General features: G+C 38.8%; 1 protein-coding gene across 5 annotated transcripts in view; it reads right to left on the bottom strand.

Moving 5' to 3' along the window:
- Window positions 1-18,014, bottom strand: part of smtnb (smoothelin b) — a 111,699-nt gene that overhangs the window by 44,531 nt on the left and 49,154 nt on the right. For all 5 annotated transcript variants that reach the window (XM_041786940.1, XM_041786942.1, XM_041786938.1 and 2 more), the window contains one exon: window positions 9,677-9,779. In XM_041786940.1, the coding sequence (XP_041642874.1) occupies window positions 9,677-9,779 (103 nt within the window). The remainder of the gene's footprint in view (window positions 1-9,676; window positions 9,780-18,014) is intronic.

The following is an 18,014-nucleotide window of genomic DNA, read 5'->3' as shown; positions in this document are numbered from 1 at the left end:
CATAGATTAAGCCTCATGGGTTACTTTTTAGCTCTGAAAGTCCAGAATACTCACTTCCCCACAGACTTTTGTTTTACCTCTAAAGACGTTGTTAAGTTTTGTGAGTAAAAGAAACAGGATGTGGTTCAGTTAGAGTTGAAATATCAGAAGTGAAACACTTCTGCAGTTGTCAGGCCCCCCGAGAGGCCGGGGTAGAAATCATTCTTTAGGATCACAGAAGGAGGCATGTGGAGACATGAGGGGACGGAGGCATTTCCTCCAGACTGGCCTCAGTTCCTGAAGCAGATTTGTGAGATTGTGTCAGTGGATTTGCGCAAAAAGAGAAGGAGTGATCATCACCAAAGAGACGAAGCATGGGGGGGGGCCAGTAAGAACAAGAAGCCAAGGAGGAAGTGAGTGTGAAATAGAGACCAGGAAAACTACTTCCCCCCTTCCTCCTCTCTGTTCAGACTCCTTCAGTGCTCCTTCTCTCCTCAGGAAACCGCTCTACAAACAACACAGCACTGCCCACATCCTCCCTGTGTGACAGTCTCTACGTCTAATACCATGATGGAAGAGCTGATTTTGTGTACAAACCATAGTGGATATCAGATTCCCACATCCCACGTCCACACTGAGGCATCACAAATACTTCAGTGTGACCTGTGTTTGCACCAACTCTGAGACCAAACAAGGTTCACCAAAGTATGCATGCCTCTCAATTAGAAACCAGATCAAAGAGGGACTCTGGTCTGAGCGATGGCCGGAGAAAACTCTTTCAACTTTAATCTGCATTAACTGGGACAAGAGCTGACACAAAACCACGATTTTAAACTTTTGCTCTGAGTTGGGCTTAAAAGATGCACAAACAGATAAAATGTCAGTCTCAAATGATGCTGGTTGGCAGGTCCCTTCTGGGGCTGAACAATTTACAAAAATAATGGCTAGAAACCCCCACATGGATGGACACATAAACGACAATGTGCACTGAAAAAAATAAAACTATTTCAGAAGCAATTAATCCATAGTAGCACGAATCTGAATATGGGGATGCAACAAGCTTTAAGCTATAAAGGAGGCAGCTGGGGTGGGGGAGGAATAGCTTGTAAAGCTGGCAATATGATCGTAGCTGGGGGTATGAACTAATGCTAAGCTTCATCAATATTAGACAGAATGAACTAGTTATTTTTTGATCATACTGCGAATTTGATACCAATTGCTTTATTAAAGGGGATTCAACTTTTTTATGTCATTAATTTTGATTAAAATAAAACATACATAAAAAACAAAAAGGAGGATTTTTGTGAACCATTGTGAACCACCAGCCCTAGTCCCTTCTTAGACCTGGCACAATCTTTACAGATTGGAGCTTTGCCAAATGGATTTGCAGGATGACAGAAAAGGAATCTGGCAAATCCATCTGCTTCACAAGTTTAGGGAAAATGATTAATATTTATAGTTGTAACGGGACATGTCTTGTCAAGGTGGGTTGTGACTTCATTCGCCTAAACTCACCTCTGTAACATGGAAACCCTCCACATTCTGCATTTTCAGCGAGTCCTGCTCAGCCACATCCACTTGTGCGGCTCCTTCTCAACATTACTTCTTGTTTTGAGTTGAGGACTCTGATCAATAGAAGAGCACCTCATCAAGTGAATGTGCCTTTTTTACTTCATTTCTCCCTTATTAAGAAAACTTCATGAATGAAAACAAAACCTATGTTTTCTGTTAAGTAAAGTAAGCTTTTTTTATGGATCTGAGGCCCCGCTCACACGGAGATGAATTCAGGAGGATACGCAAAAGTTTTTTGTCATATCGGCATTTCATCCACACAGAAACAGCATTTAGGGAGGTCGTAAATGCTACTTTTTGAAACCAGGTCCCAGTGAACAAATCTGTATATGTCCACTGTTTTGTGTCCATGTGGACAGCCAACCATATCTCTCTTGAAACAATTACGCCATACATAGCAAAGCCCACTTAAGATGCATGTGCAGGTCAAGTCAAAACAAATATGGCAGATTACAGGACTATGTTCACAGATGGTCTTAAATCCACCTCAGAGAACAACTAGAAGAGCCACCAGGAGAAAGTTTTTGGCAGTTATCTGTAATCTTCTTCTCTCTTTTGGTGCATTTCCGTGACAGCGCCACTTAAAGGCTAGGCATGCATACTACATCGTTTCCAGTTGTTTTCAGTGGTTTGGTGCTTTCACTGACATCTCCTGAAACAATCCTGTGTTTACGAAAAACTTTTTCAAAAGGAGACGGAAAATTATCGTTTTCGTCTCCATGTGGAAAAAAGCCTGAGTTGTGCAGAGCAGGGCAGCGCTGGTCTGTACTTGGCGTATTGTGTTATTGTTCTGGTTGAGAGCCCCCTGGTGGTGGATTTTTACATACGGAGTGTTTATAACAACCAATGGGAGCCGACTCCTGTTGTGCACAAAAGAAACCAGCTCTTGGAAACGGCTCTTACACCAACGACACATCCCGACTCCCCTGTATTGTTAATGGACACAAATGTTAAAGTGAAGGTATCTGAATGCCAAAAATGCATCACTAATGCAAGCACGGCCTCTGATTTCCACCCCTAAAACCAATACAGTGATGTGTTTAATCCTCATCTTTCTCAGTCCATTAGGAGGCTAGAGTGAATTTACTTTTGACCCTTTCACAGTAACTACACATGAACTTTCCTTGGGTCATTGACTCATTTTTGAAGAAAACCCTTGCCAGCCTTTGTTTGTGCTCTAAAAATGTCTGGCAGCAAAGAGGACACTTTTGTAGCTATTTCAGAGCAAAAAGCAAGCCTCTCATTATCCAACAGCGGTGGGGGATTTTCCCAGAAATATCTACACAATGGACACGAGAGCTTTCCAACGGTTAAAACAAGAACAATCGTGAGAGTTTGTAGGAGAAAGTGTGTGTTTTGGCTCTTGGGCCAGATTCAGTGGAGCTGTAATTGAGTCTGGGTTGAGTGCATCATTAGATTCAGACACTGCCGATCAGTGAACCATTCACAATGTCACATGTGAGAAGGACGGCCATTAATTGACTTAATTGTGTGTCATAATCACGTTTTCTGTTCAAACTTTCTTACATAACTACTCCTCTGTTTAGTCAACAAGTTGTAGTTATTTATAAACTGAATGTGCATGAATTAGTGAGCTTCTATTCTTGGGAAGTGTTGTGCAAGAAACAGATCAGCTGTTGAACACAACACTGTGAATGTCCAAGCTAAGTTGTTAAATTCTCTGCGGTTTTTTAATACCACATGTTTTAAACCAATCCAATCTCAGTTATTTTGATGATAGCTTTAAGGAAAGTACTTAAACTTCAAAAATAGCATCGTCTACCTAAGTCAGGTGCATTGGCGAGGAATGTAGCCATGAAAAATATACTCTGGTATCTACATATGTTTATCGTGCTGTTTTCCAGCAATTCCGTCCAAAACAAATTTCCACATCAAATCATATTGTCTTGTATCATATTATACCACATCATTATGAAGCGTGTCCAGTCATATCATGTTTCATATTAAATTTTTTTGTTTCTGTAGGGTCCAGAACAAATCTCCTCAATGGGACAGTGGCATACAACACATCAAAGTTATGTAAGCTGTGTCGTAATGTTGCCTAGTGTAGAGCAGGGCTATTCAATTACAAATTCAACTGGGCCAAATTTTAAAATCAAGAAATGTAGCCAGACCAGACATGTTCAGTGCCCGGTAAGCATCTGGCAATGTCAAATTTCGAACCAATACAGATCAATTTGATGAAAAATATCCAATTTTTATTCATTGTTTCCCTTTTAAATTTGGCAACATGACAAAAGCACCTAGAAAAGTGCCTAAAAACCCAACAGAGCAGCATTTGAACATAAGCTGCGGTAGTAGAAATATTTTTTTCACTTGAATAAAAATAAAATAAAAAGAATGAAAAAATAAACGGAAATTCTGTAAATAATAATTTTGGTCACAGCTTACCCATGCATATCTTAAAGTGCATAAAAACTAAATTTGTACAGTTGTAGCTACAGTTGAATAGGTCATGTTTTATACTTTGTATTTTTAAGGGCTACTTCTGTCAGCATTGTTAGTCTCACCTAAAAACAATGCAGTGGATCTAAGTAGACTGTTGCTAGGCTATGCAGAGTGTTACATTCATGGTCTGAAATACTGTGGGAATTTATGAAAACTTCTGATACAGGTTGCCCTCTTGATCTCTAGCATGACCACAGGCTTGACCACTTGGGGGTTGGTTCTGGGCCATATGTGGCCTCCGGGCCACTAATTGAATAGGCCTGGTGTAGAGTAATGGATGGTATCGCCTTGTATTTAAATGTATTGTGAACACTGTATTCTTAGATTTTTGCAGGTTACTAGACAAATTTTTCCCCAATGGAAAAAAGTATATAAATCGTATCAGATACGTATCACATTGGATCATATAATCATATTGTATAGTTTGTTATATCATAGCATATCGAATTGTACCAAACCACATAATTTGTCGATATTGTATTGTACTGAATCGTATCGTACCACCTGTTGTGTTGTATCATTGGGTTTGAGGTAAAGATGCATGATTTTGGATTTTGGCCAAAACCTAATATGTCAATATTTGCAATTACATTACAAATATCGATACCAGTATTTAAATGTAGTTCAAAACATACAATTAAAAGTCTGAGGGTTAAACAATGAACACATGTCAGTCCTTAAAACCCTTTAAAGTGTAAGTAATGAAGATATATAAAGAAAAAGACTTCAACTGATGTTGGTCTGTAGATCCAACCTGAAACTCAACTAAATTATTTGTGTGGTGTCCAATATTTACAGCTTTTACAGCCAGAGTCTTATAACCAAAATATTAGCTGTAAATATTTTCATATCTGCCGATAACGGTAATTTACCTTTTTAGCTAATATCAGTCAATACTGATATCATGGCAATAATATCGTGCATCCGTAATTTGGTGTATCATATAGCATAATATCATGTTGTATCATTTGTCATATAGTATAGTTTTGCTTGTTGTATTGATTGTCATTATATGTTGCATCAACAAATATTTGTTGTACGATATCATATAGTGTCATATTACTTGTCCTGTTGTGTGTCACACTGTATCCGTTGTATCATGTCCTATTGTATCATAACGTTTGTGGTGTTTTATCGTAACATATTGTATTACTTATATTGGTTGTGTCTTAAATCATATTTGTCGTATCTTATCCTAGTGTATGGTATTGTACTGTTTTATTATATTGCATTCTTTGTTTTTGCAGGTATCGAGACAAATTTTCCAAATGGGACGATGAAGTGCTTCATATCATATCATATCCAATGGTATTGCATTATACTGAATCATGCTATATTGTGTCTTATCTTATCATACCATACTGTTTTGATTAATATTGTATTGTACTGTGACAATTTTTTTCTTATCACATCATACTAATAGTATAGTATAGAAATATATGGTATCGTATTGTACCCTATGATTTCTTTTGTATCATATGTCGTCATTTCATAATTATTGCCTCAATTCATATCACACAGCATCATATTGTAATATTGCATCTTATCATAGTTTATTGTAGCTCTGATGTCCCATCATATTATATTGTATCTTGTCACACTTTATTGTGTAGTGACATTTCATGCAGCTTTCATACTGTAGTGTATCACACTGTATTGTACCAAATCATGCCGTATCTTATCGTATAGTATCTTATCCAAAGGTATCGCATTGTCCTGTACAGTTAAGTATTCTAACTACTGTAATATACCGTATTGTTTTGTATCTTATTGTTTTGCGTAATTTGATACCTTATCATATCATAATGTAGAATATAGTTGTGCATCCTATTATGTAGCATTGATCATACTGTATCACATCATGTTGTATAGTTCATTTTTGCAGGATAAATTTCCCTAACTGGACAATGAAGCACATCGTACCATATGGAATGGTATGGTATTGACATTTTTCTGGACCAACCACAAGTTCCCCAAATTTTCAGACGAAGAAAGCAAATATTTTTAGAAATTTTGCCTCTTTTGTTAGCAGTGAGTCTTACTGTGTTACGGCTGCATCCAGTGCTCTACCTTAGACCACTGACTGGTGTCTGAGGACTACTATCATGTTATATTTACTAAAACTCCTGATGCTCTGGTCCTCAGTTCTTCACTAGGTTTCTGTGTCAAATTTGCATTAGTGTCAAACCAAAAGTTGAGCCGGTTTTCCACTCTGGGGAGCTAAAGAGGCACTAGGCACATTCCACTGAGAGTCTCTGCAAACATTTCATTTCCTAAATCACAGCCCTAGCAGTTACAGTTTGGACCATGAAGCAGACCAGCTGGACATGTGCTCATTGAGGTAACACTCGTAAATATGAGCTTTTTGTCTGAGAAGTGGAGGTATGTGTTTGTGCTGCATTCAAAGACCAAACAGAATCCACCGCTGAAGTCCAAATCTCTTATTTTCTGCCACTTTCGCTCTGATTCAAAGGCAGCGCCCAGCCAACCTCGACCTCACTGTCCCTCCCGACCACAAACGTCTTTGTTGATCTGTGTCCGCTTTAATAGGCGCCTTCTCTCTTTACTTTTCTATGGTGGTCTTTTTTGTTGTTTACCCTAGCTTCACCCTGGTTTAAATTGTAACTTATGCAGGGATATATCAAGAACAGTGGGCAGTTTTCTCCGCCAAGTCAACAGGACCTTAGTTCTGCTCTGGTGTCAGCTGTTTTTAGCAGAGGTGTGGCTGCTGGGTTTCCCTCTGCTGCTTCCCATAACCCCACGGCCAAGCCCGCGTCCCTGAGAAGGACACTAGGAGCCAAGTCCAGGGCAGGCAAGGCCACACAGAATGACTTTAACATCCGGCATTGTGCTAAAATGAAGGATGAAAAACACACTCATCTTCAGCCAAGGATGAGTTAAATAAGGCATCATTTTTGAGGTATTTTCTTGTTTTAAAGTGTCAATTCTCAACAAGCCTTGGGTGGGTTTGTCACAACATTTATGGCTCTGCAACAATGCACTTTTGACATTTTACAAGCTATTCATGGTCAGCTCTGTGCCTGCAAAGCTTCAAGTAAAGGAAGTTCATTCATGAGCTGCTGAAGGCTTTCATTCATGCTTCTTTATTAACAGAAGGGTTAATGAAATTACCTCACACTTAAGAGGCTGGACTCATTAATCCTTTACCTCTGAGTGACTGAAACAGTTAATAAAAGTCTGATGAAGGAGCTCAAAGAGAATACGACCTCCTGACCGCCACATCAGGAGAAAGACTCCTTTAGCGATTTATTTTAACAGGCACAGAGGAGGAAATTGCATCAAGGAGGATATATGGAGTCAGGACCACAAAACAGTGTTGGCTTTGAGTTATGTATGCTGGCAGAAACCTGACCTTCAGGTGAGTGTTTACTGTATACTCAAGATTTCATGTGTCAACACATTTAGAGGGGTGGCATGGCTGAACATGAAGGAAGTGTGTGAAGCATGCAGAGAAAAGGTTGTCAGAAACCTTTCTCACACATGCACTTTTCTAAATTCATCCGAATTTTAGGATAAGCTGCATGTGTGAATGCAAACAGCCACCCTGTTTTTATCCAGAAATTTCCCTGCAAGCAAGGGAAATTTATGCAAGAAATTCATCAGAAGACACGGCTTAGGAGTGATGACTTATACTTCCTGCAATCCATGCCATCTTCTTGCACATATTGAGCTCATTCATACTCTTTACTGCGTGCCAGTTTGTTCTTTAGCACTCTTTTATGGGCATTTTTACATCCCCTTATGCCTCCAAATGCCTCCTTCAGTGATAATGATGAATGAGTATTGGATTTCTGCAGTTGTTTTCACACATGCATTGCACTCATGAAAACTAAAATTGTCAGAATGAGCTCCATGTGTAAACACAAAAGGCCAAAGTTGTAAGCCTTGACTTCATCTGGACTTTATCCTGGCAGCACAAGGATTAGGCTGTATTCATTTTTTTAACGCCACCATACACTCCCTAAATTTTACTGTGGTATACGGTATTACCACCACGTGTTTTGAAAACCACATTGTACGAGCACAGAACAAGCATGGTGTGCCTCTTTGGAGTACCATCTTGTCCTTTGTCAGAATGCTTTGAGTATGAAGAGACAAAGTTTATAAGGCGATGTTTACAGGAGCTCTGGAAGTGATTTTACAGTTAAAGCATTGCACTTACATTTAACAAGTAAAACAAGTGACAACAGGACAGAAGATCAAACAAAGTCTCTTTCTTTTTCCTTTCCATCTATGATGCAGACTTGCTCTCTTTCCTCCCTCTTCCCTCAGTTCCTCCAAGAGGTAAAATGAGGAATAATAATCAATTATTATCATATAGGATCTGGGAATGTGAAGCAATGTCTCGTGTATTTTCAAACAGATGAAGATTGGACTTTTTAGGCTGCCGCAGGTTTACTTTACTGGGAGCTTATAAAAAGTTTAATATTACTTCAGCGCCTGAAATAACCACTGATTAAATCCATTTACATTTGACATCAAAATAAGTAAAGATAAGTTTTTGAAAACCTTTGATGGTTTAATTGTGCCTGGTGTGGCTGCTGCAGGATGCAGCACCTGTGGCTATTAATTAACTATCATTTCTCATCTAGACCCAGATAGAATTCATTTAATTAAAGTATGGTTGTGGATTACATGTCAGCCTGCGGTGTACGTTCAACAGTTTGACTAGAGAAGACAACTGAGGGATGCCAGAGTTGTGACAGCTGTGCCATGCCATGGTGCGGGAAGATATTTGCATATGTGCGCATTTGTCTTTTGCCAAATTGGCTCGACATCGTTATCAGGAATTCTTCCAAGACTTTTGAAGCATCTTTGCACATAGATGGTGGTGCTGGTGGTGGAAAAAGGCGCATGCTCTGCAGTGTTACCCTGGGGATATGGTATAACCATATTAGCCCCCATTCATAGCCAGCACCCTTGCAAAATTCCTGTAAGAAGCCAGAATGAGTCCATGCATTAGGTTTATCTGCTGCAAATGCTTAAAGAGCTGTTTTGGTCTTAGTGAAGGTTCTTTGATTACAGGCACATTGTGTCAGTGGTTATGTGATGTGAGCCTGGTATGAGTAGAGTGTGGCTAAAGTTAGCACAAAGCTCTGCCAGCCTTCATTTATCTATGCAGATTAAGATAGTGCTTAATGTGGTGTCTCATCACTTTGGTTGAGTACTTATATGTAAATATAACCCTAAACAGTTTACATACAATTCCATTTTCTAGTTCAAAACACTGCCATACCATGCTGCATACATCCAGGGTAGTGGCTTCATTACAGTTATAAAAGAGCCTATAACCAGGATTATAGGCCTGTATTTATAAAAAAAAAAATTACAGATAGTTTAACTGACTTGTAAATCTTGAGTTGGCTTATTAGATATCTGAACTGAGATGGACAAACGTGTAAATCTCTATTGTTAATATTACACTGCAACTCCTGCAGCATACTTTAACATTATGTCCCTTCTCCTCCACTTCCTCTTGTCCTACAGTGAAAACCTCCTGCTGTGAGGGAGTATGTGAAACAGCAACTCTGAGACATTTCAGTGACAGGTTGTCCTGAAATTACTTGAAATATTAAGGACTGCATGCGTGAAAACAGGAAGTGGTTTAATCTGAAGTTTGGTTTTGTACTCTCACCTTTTCTCTGCAGCTCTCTGCTTTGTTGTGTCTGCTGACCGCGTAACTCCAGGATCTGAGGTCTGACACGCTCTCGCTCGCTGTGGCTCTCACGCTCTGTCTCCTGAGAAAAAAACAGAACAAAAATCAAATATGATATTTGCATTTCAAAATATAACTTTTATATCATATGCTTTTCAGGCTGCAAGAATACAAGCATCCATTTAAAAGCAGAGTGAAACTTATGGTCTTCTGATCATCTGTTTGAGGTCAAATACTCAACACATGTAGAGCACCATGTTTGACCAGCTGGAAAAGTAAAGACCTGTTTTATTTTCCATTGTATACATCTGAGAGAAGGAGATGCCTGAGTGCCTAAAGATAACACACATAATGTGTATGGCTCTACCCTGTGTCAGATCTCTGCTTTGCCGCCGTCTTTAAAGATGACCTTCAATCCAAGGAATAAAGCTCCTGAATCTGCACCTAAAGACAGACGTCTCAGCAGGAGGGAGACTTCAGATGGGAGTGTTTTGGCATATGGAGAGGCAACAGCAGAGGTGAGAGGGGGGACAGAGGGGGGAGAACGAGATGAAGATGCCAGCACTACCGTTGGGCCTCTGGTGACTGACCTTGAGCTCCTCCACAGGAGAATCAGCTGCACAAACAAAACTCCTCTGAGCACATGTGCACACAGGAACTTTAAAACACTGCTGCACAGATTCTTTATCAACAATGACTCAGAAACTTTACAGTGAGAGGACAATGTGAAGGGCTGCTCAGGTGGTGTGTAAAGTTTAGTTTAAGAAAGCAAAAATTAGCTTCTTTTCACCTTTAGTTTTTTGTCTTTTTTAAACACAACACAGCTGCAAGAAAAAAGGAAAGAGCAATGATGGTCTGTCTTCAGTGGTGTATGTCTTCTACAAACAAAGAGCAGAACTTAAAGCTTGATGGGGGTCAAAATAAAGGTAGAGTGCCCTTTCTTTTCTATTTTTGTCATTTATTCCTTCATGAAAATGAAGAAGAAGGGGTGGGGGAGTGGGTGTAGAGCAACAGCTCGATCTGGTGGTAGTGAGTGCTCAGCATGACAGGAACACCTCATCCTGGATCTGCTTTCTCTGTCTTTTTTCTAAGCTCTCCTTTTGGTCGTTTAACTGCATCTTTATACCTTCTCCTGTGTTTGCTTTGCGGTTCTTTTTCATGTGTAATGCTGTAAAAGCTAAAAAGCTTCAGTGGGCTGGTCACTTAGTTGGTTGATAAGCGCTCATCAGACCAAAAGTTCATAGGTTGGACAATCATGAAGAGGGAGTTCAAGAGAGAGAACTGCTATGAGGAGGACGTTCAACAAAGAGTGACAATGGTCTGCTGTAGGCTAGTGCAAATAAATCTGACATTATTTTCTGGCTATTTTACTGCAGTGAACATGTAGCATACTTGGAGACATGTCAACAGAAAAGCAGAGAGGTGCAGGATTTAGTGTGATTTGGCTGCTGCTAACTGCTGCTATTATCACCAGTGCCATATCAGATAAATTAAACTAGAGTGGGAGATTAAAGTGGGATTTTGTTAACTACTCTGGAAAACAACTGACACTTGCATGCTATTTTTTTCTGATCATTTTTGAGGCTATTGCTTTTACTAGATAGGGCAGCTGAAGAGAGAAAGTAAGGACAGAACTCGGGGAAGGGCATGCACCAAACATCCACCGAAACAGGGACTCAATCCCACAACCACTGCGTTGAGGACTACAGCCTCAGCAAATGGGCGTCCACTCTGCCAACTCAGCTAAACCAGGCACACCTTACAGGTAGGTTCGCCTTCTGTGATTTGAAAATGTGCAATAGTACACTGATATTTAATATAAATTTTGACTTATTCTCAGCCTTATTGTATGGAGAAATATAAGATATAAAATATAAAAGATACAAAAAACTTCAGTGGTTGCTGTGCTGCACAAGAACTGCATCCGATTCACATGCAACAATACGACAAATTATGCTTTGCAGGATGGATTCACCAGTGAGAAACAAGGAAATGGGCGTATCCATCTGCTTTGCAAGGTTAGTACTCACAGCATTGCCTGTCCGATGCCTCTCAGCAGATAGCAAAGGACTGTCTATTAACTAATTCCCCAGCAAATAAAGCTCGCCTATGAAAGCTAAGAAACCAACCTCCGAAGTTAAGAACACCCAAAGGCAACACACAAATGAAGTCACTCTAGCATCTCGTTAAAATGCACGTTAACATTAATGTCTGTAATAGACAGATAGAGAGCAGAGGAGGGAGACAGCGCTGTCTCCTGGTCCCTAAAAGTTTTAATTTATGTCAACCTGCAGACTTTTTTCAGTTTAACTCTGTAAAAATATGCTGTTTGCTGTTGGGACAGTTGGCTATCTATGTCCTTAATTGACAGGGTGAAAACAAGTTTCTTATAATTATAAAAAATAAGACAAAAACAATGACTTGAAGTTATTTTCTATTTAATTTTAAATAGCTATCATACAGTGATCACTAGTTCTTATAGTATACAGTATATATTCAGAAATGGTAGGCATACACACACTGCTGGACTATGAGTCAATCAGTATTTTAGTACAATAAAAAGAGGTTTAAAATGATTTATTATGCTGCTTGTTATGCTTGTTTTCAAGTTCATTTAGACAACCACCCAGGGTGCGATGAGGACAATGTCGCTGATTAGGTCGATCTAGAGATAACATAAAACATATTCAGTCAACCAAGGTTTTCTTTGGTTGACTACAGCTCTAAGTGTTGTCACCTGGAATAGCTGTATTTTTTTCTTTTTTTTTTTGTAGAGGTTATGGGTGGGATCGCTCTCGTCACTACCTGGAGCTTGTATGTAGGTTTGAGAAAGGTGGCAGTGCTGTCTGGGTTGATGGTCATGTGGTAGAGAAGGTTAGATGAATGCCTGGGTGTCAGTACGGTTGGCAGTGAGAGGTAGCATGGAGGGGTGTCACTCTAGAACCCCAGAGCTCACCATCCAGTCTCCCTGAGGTGTTGTGGGACTAATTCAACAAAACACCACACAAAGAGTGGTTTCCCTAGGACAACCCTGGTGTTGTCCTGGCTCTTAACGTGCAAAGGTCTCCATGGTTGAGTTATGTGGGTCACTAGGGCAGTAGAGAAGATAGTATCAGTTCATTAGTGTACAAATATCTTGTGTATAGTTCAAATATCAATCCTTTCCTGTTCTGTGGAGGGCTCAGAGAGCCAGTGCTTTGTATGTGCTCTTTGAACATAAACTCTTTGAAGGTGCTTTAAAAATGGAATCTAGGTTAAGAAAAGCTGGACAACGTTTGGGTGGATCCTGTAAAAATACGCAGCACATGACCTGACAGGCTGAAAAAATAATATTTAGAGCAGATTTTCAGCCTGCCATTACTTCAAAAAGCTCCCGAAAACACATTCAGGAGCTTTGAGGCAAGAAAAAAAAGCATCCACACCCAACCTGACAATCAGCTCTCCATGTGTAAATAACACTGTCCTACACTAAAGAGTGACAAAGCTAAAGTTCTCTGAGCTTTGTGTTTTTAATCAGTGTACTGCGTGATCACCATGTTGTGACCAAACACACAGAGAGGTGGAGGTGAGAGCGGACCTGCGTCTCTCTGCTCTGCTGACTGTGACCTTCTCCACCTTCAGATCACAGATTCCTCCTTCTTCTTTGAGGAGTAAATGTAATCAGATACGGCTGCAGGAGAAGACAGCACACAGCGATTAGATTTTTTAAAAAGGAAACAAGATAACCAAAAGGTTTTAAAGTGTAAAGAAAAAATAATCTGCTAATACAAATTAACCCAACTGTTTTAAAAGTTGTATTCGATTCTTGTCAAAATTAATCATATTTGCACCCAATAATTTCACAAGTACACTGGCAGCATTTTGTACTGAAACTACACACTTGTGTTTAGGTAAACATACGCTGCAGAGAACCTTAGCATCCATGAGCCTTTGACATCTGTGGGTTGAATACTTTTGCCTCCATGTAGTCTGAGCGTGACATTTCCTACATGGATGATACATGAAACAAAAGAAAGAAAACCTTCCTGTCAGACACTCCTGATACCTTGTCATCTCCCACTTTCCTTGTTCAGCACAGTGAAGAAATTGTAATTTTGAATCAATCTGGTCAGATATACTCTTTTACACTCCACCATTATTTTGAATGACCATCGAGAGAAACGGTCATATCAATTATACATCATGTCCACGATGCACTGCCATGCTTGCGCACGTGTACTAGAAGTCATGCTGTGCCACTTCTTCCATCTGAGCCAGAGCAGAGGAAGTGTACCATGCCTGGATGCGGTAAGGAGTGCGCACACAGGTCAAAAAAACTGTTCTTTGGGGGTAAAGCATGACTGACAAAGTGCAGATTTCCTGGTGTGAACGTGCCCTAAGAACTATCTCGTTCACTTATATTTCCTACATTCCTACAAGGAGCTGGAAGGTAAAATTCCAGATAAATCTGGGTTTATAAAATCTGCCTGTTTGCTTCTACATGTGCAACTCTTCCTCAAAACTTTGGAGACGAACATGGCTAAATCAGTTTTTGTTAACATAAATAGCGCCGGTTGTTGCCTTTGCATTGTTGTTGTTGTTATTTTTGTTGCGTTGAGGGTTTTTCTGGAATCCAGCTGGCCCACGCCTCACTGTGGTCACCGCTGAGGACAGTTGTTTTTGTGTTTACCGGGCTGATCTATTACAATCACAGTCCAGCACACACACACACACACACATACACATAGACAGAGACTCGGGGCTCCTGAGGCCAGCTGAGTGGGCCGGTGTCGGTGTCGGTTGAACTCTGTCAGGTCTTGAAGCCGCTAATAACACAGAGCTCGGTGTCTGGCAGCAGGTCGGCGCTCTGCTGCGTCTCCGGTTTTACTTCATCTTCTTTTTCCCTCTCTGTCTGTGAGAAATGAGCTCCGTGTGGTTTAGCGGGAGCTGTGAAGTGATGGCTGTCTGTCTGAAGCTGTCTGCAGAGATGGGGGAGGTGGGTGAGAAAAGGCTCGTTCTCTCTAATTGTGTTTACGCTTCAAACACAATTATCCCCCCTGAGACTCTTTGATTGACTCCACTCAGAGCCAGCCGGCCTTTTGTGCATCCGCTCACATTTTACATTGACATTTCTGAGCTCTTTTGTGTTGTTCCTCAAGAATGTTTGTGTCCTTAAACTCATCAGACTTGGTAATGACTCATTTAGTTCCTTTTTGCTGCTTTTACTCTGGTTTCTCACAAACGCACTCCTGAAAGTTTCAAGACAGTCTGTCCCTTAAATCTTCTCATTTCATTCACAACAATCAATTCTGTCACTGGTCAACTGAACTCATTTGCTGTGACTTTTCCTGATCTTACTTGCTGCTATCATACATCAGATCCCCGTGACGTTTTCTGGAAATTACTTCAAGACTGTCAAAATAAAGTATAGGCAAAAGAATTGCTCACGGCAAAAAAATTTCAGGTAACTTTCAGGACTTTTATGCATACACAGAGACACCAGTGGGTGCAGTAAGGTCAGATCATTAACCGGTCTTTTATGCCTCCACGTGGATGAGGAGAAATCTGACGGCTCTTTTTCCATTACTGCAGCCTGAGGAACCACAGCCTCGGCTCACCTCCAGAGACAGAAATACGGGAGCTGGATGGCGGAGCAATCATCTCACACACACAAACTCAGTCTGGAGTGAGGGAACCCGCAGAAAACACTAAGCCTCATTCCTGTTTTTTAACTCCCTACACATCATCACATGCCACTCTAAGCTCTGGTTAGTTTTTTTTTTCTTCCAGCACGTTTTCTCCACTCAATCTGCCAGGTCCGCTCTATTACAAACTCTACAGCCTGTCTAGGACAGTTAAGCTTCTCTTTTCTGAGGTTTCTTCATGTGAAATGTGTGTGATTAGATCAAAATACTCTGTGTCTAGAGCTCCAACTCCTGAAGATCAAGACGTCATTTATCTGTCACCTCTGTGATACTCAGATTGCATGAGCGCTGATCTCCACAGGGAAATAGAAAAACACAGATTTAAAAGATAAGACTCTCGTCTCAACTCTCGTCACCTGGACACATGTAGCCTTAATGAAAAAGAGGCTTAAATAACTAAATTAGCCAATTAATGTGATTATAAAAAACAATTTAAAAACAAAAAATAACTTTGATATAATACAGGTACAAATCTAAAAAAAACTGACACCCGTTTTGATACCAAATCCACAAAAACTGAAGTGCTTAGAACTTCAGTACTGAATAATCTATGTTTTTAATAGTTCTGCACAATTTGGTAATAATGTGTGATTGCAATTATACTGGACAATATGGTGATTGCGGTATAACGCATAGATGGTGTCATAAGTCCACTTACTTGGTTATCAAGAAAAATGCAGAGGAGGATAGTTTTGAAGTGTATTACTCAACTCAAAACATACAAATATGAAGTAGCATATAAAAAATACAGAATTATGGTATTGTAAAGTGCTTTATCATATCATATTATAAAGTATCGTATTGTAAGGAATCATATCATACCGTATTGTAAAGTATCGTATTGTAGGGTATCATATCATACCGTATTGTTAAGTATCATATCATACCGTATTAAGTATCGTATCTTACCATACTGTAAAGTATCACGACATACTGTAAAGTATCATATCATACCGTATAAGGTATTGTATCTTGCTGTTCTGTAAAGTATCATATCGTACTGTATTGTAAAGTTTCCTATTGTATTGTAAAGTATTATATTGTACTGTATTAAGTATTGTACCATACTGTAAAATATTAAACCATACCGTATTGTAAAGTATCATCTTGTACCATACTAGGTATTGTATCTTACTGTTTTGTAAAGTTTCAAACCATACTGTATTGTAAAGTATATTATTGTATTGTAAAGTATCATTTTGTACCTTATTGTAAAGCATCATATTGTACCGTATTGTAAAATATCATATTGTTAAGTATTATATTGTATTGTAAAGCCTCATATTGTACCGTATTAAATATTATATCTTATCGTATTGTAAAGTTTCAAACCATAGCATATTGTTAAGCATCATATAGTACTGTATTGTAAAGTATTTTATTGTATTTCAAAGTATCGTATCATATTCTACCAAAAAGAATGTTTCTTAAAGTGAAGTACTGTATCGTATCATATAGTACTGAATCATAATGTATCCTATTGTAAAGTATGGTATCTTATCAAAAAGAATTGTATCGTACATATCATATTGTATTGTATCATTTAGTATCCCATTGTATCGCATTGTATTTATCAAAAAGTATTGTATTGTAAGTATTGCATTGTATTGTAAAATATAATATAATAAGGTGTCACATGAAATATTGCATCATAAAGTGACCTAATGTATTGTATCATATATAATCATATAATCATATCAAAAAGTAGGGTATCATAAAGTGTAGTATTGTATTATATTGTATAGTATGGTAAGATATCATATTGTGTCATAAAGAATAATATTGTCTCATAGAGTACAGTATCATATTATATCATATATCATATCATATCATATCATAAAGTATTGTATCCTAATAGCAGGTTACAACTGAAAAACTCCTGAAGAATTCACCAATCAAAATTAAAAGAAACACAATTGAAGGACTGCCTGTAAGACCTGTCCCAGTGACACCAATGAAATCCCCGAATGAAGACAAAGATGTTTGGAGTCATTTCACAGCCACCGTTTTCCCCATTGACATGAACTTAAATTGTGTTGTTTAGCTGCCTATTTTAAAAGGAAAGCAGAATACAAGATCCAGAAGGGAAAAAAAAACTTTTTTAAATTAAGTTGGCTCCTTTTAAATATTACTCATTAAAACCATATAAATTGTTTCCAACATGTGGTAATAATCATCACAGTACCAAAGAGTAGAAAAATTACAACAACCTTAATCAGTGTTTTAGGCGTGAACAGAAATGTATGGTAAAGTATCATGTGGTAATGTAATCATCTCATATCATATTCTCCTAAAGGTCTCATGTCATATCTAATCAAATCAGATAACACCAGAAGGTTTTGGTTCTAAAGATCTAAAGTTTTTAAGCTTTGACAGTTTTCTATATAACAGATCGTTAAAATAACAGATTGCTTTATTTTTAAATACGCAGTATAAAAAAGTATTGAAAAATTCTGACAACCTTCATTGGCCAAATACTGTGTGGCATACTGTATGATATGGTAAGGTACTGGCAGCTTTTAGTTGAAAATAAGACTGAGGATCTTTAGATTTATAAAGCTCTAGTAAAATCATTACAAAAGTAACATAGAAAAGATTCTAACATCAAGATTCAAGACATAAAAATATGTAAC

This window comes from Cheilinus undulatus, linkage group 5, assembly GCF_018320785.1.
Source record: "Cheilinus undulatus linkage group 5, ASM1832078v1, whole genome shotgun sequence".
In the NCBI taxonomy this organism is placed as follows: Eukaryota; Metazoa; Chordata; class Actinopteri; order Labriformes; family Labridae; genus Cheilinus; species Cheilinus undulatus.
This window is presented reverse-complemented; position numbering and strand designations above follow the sequence as displayed.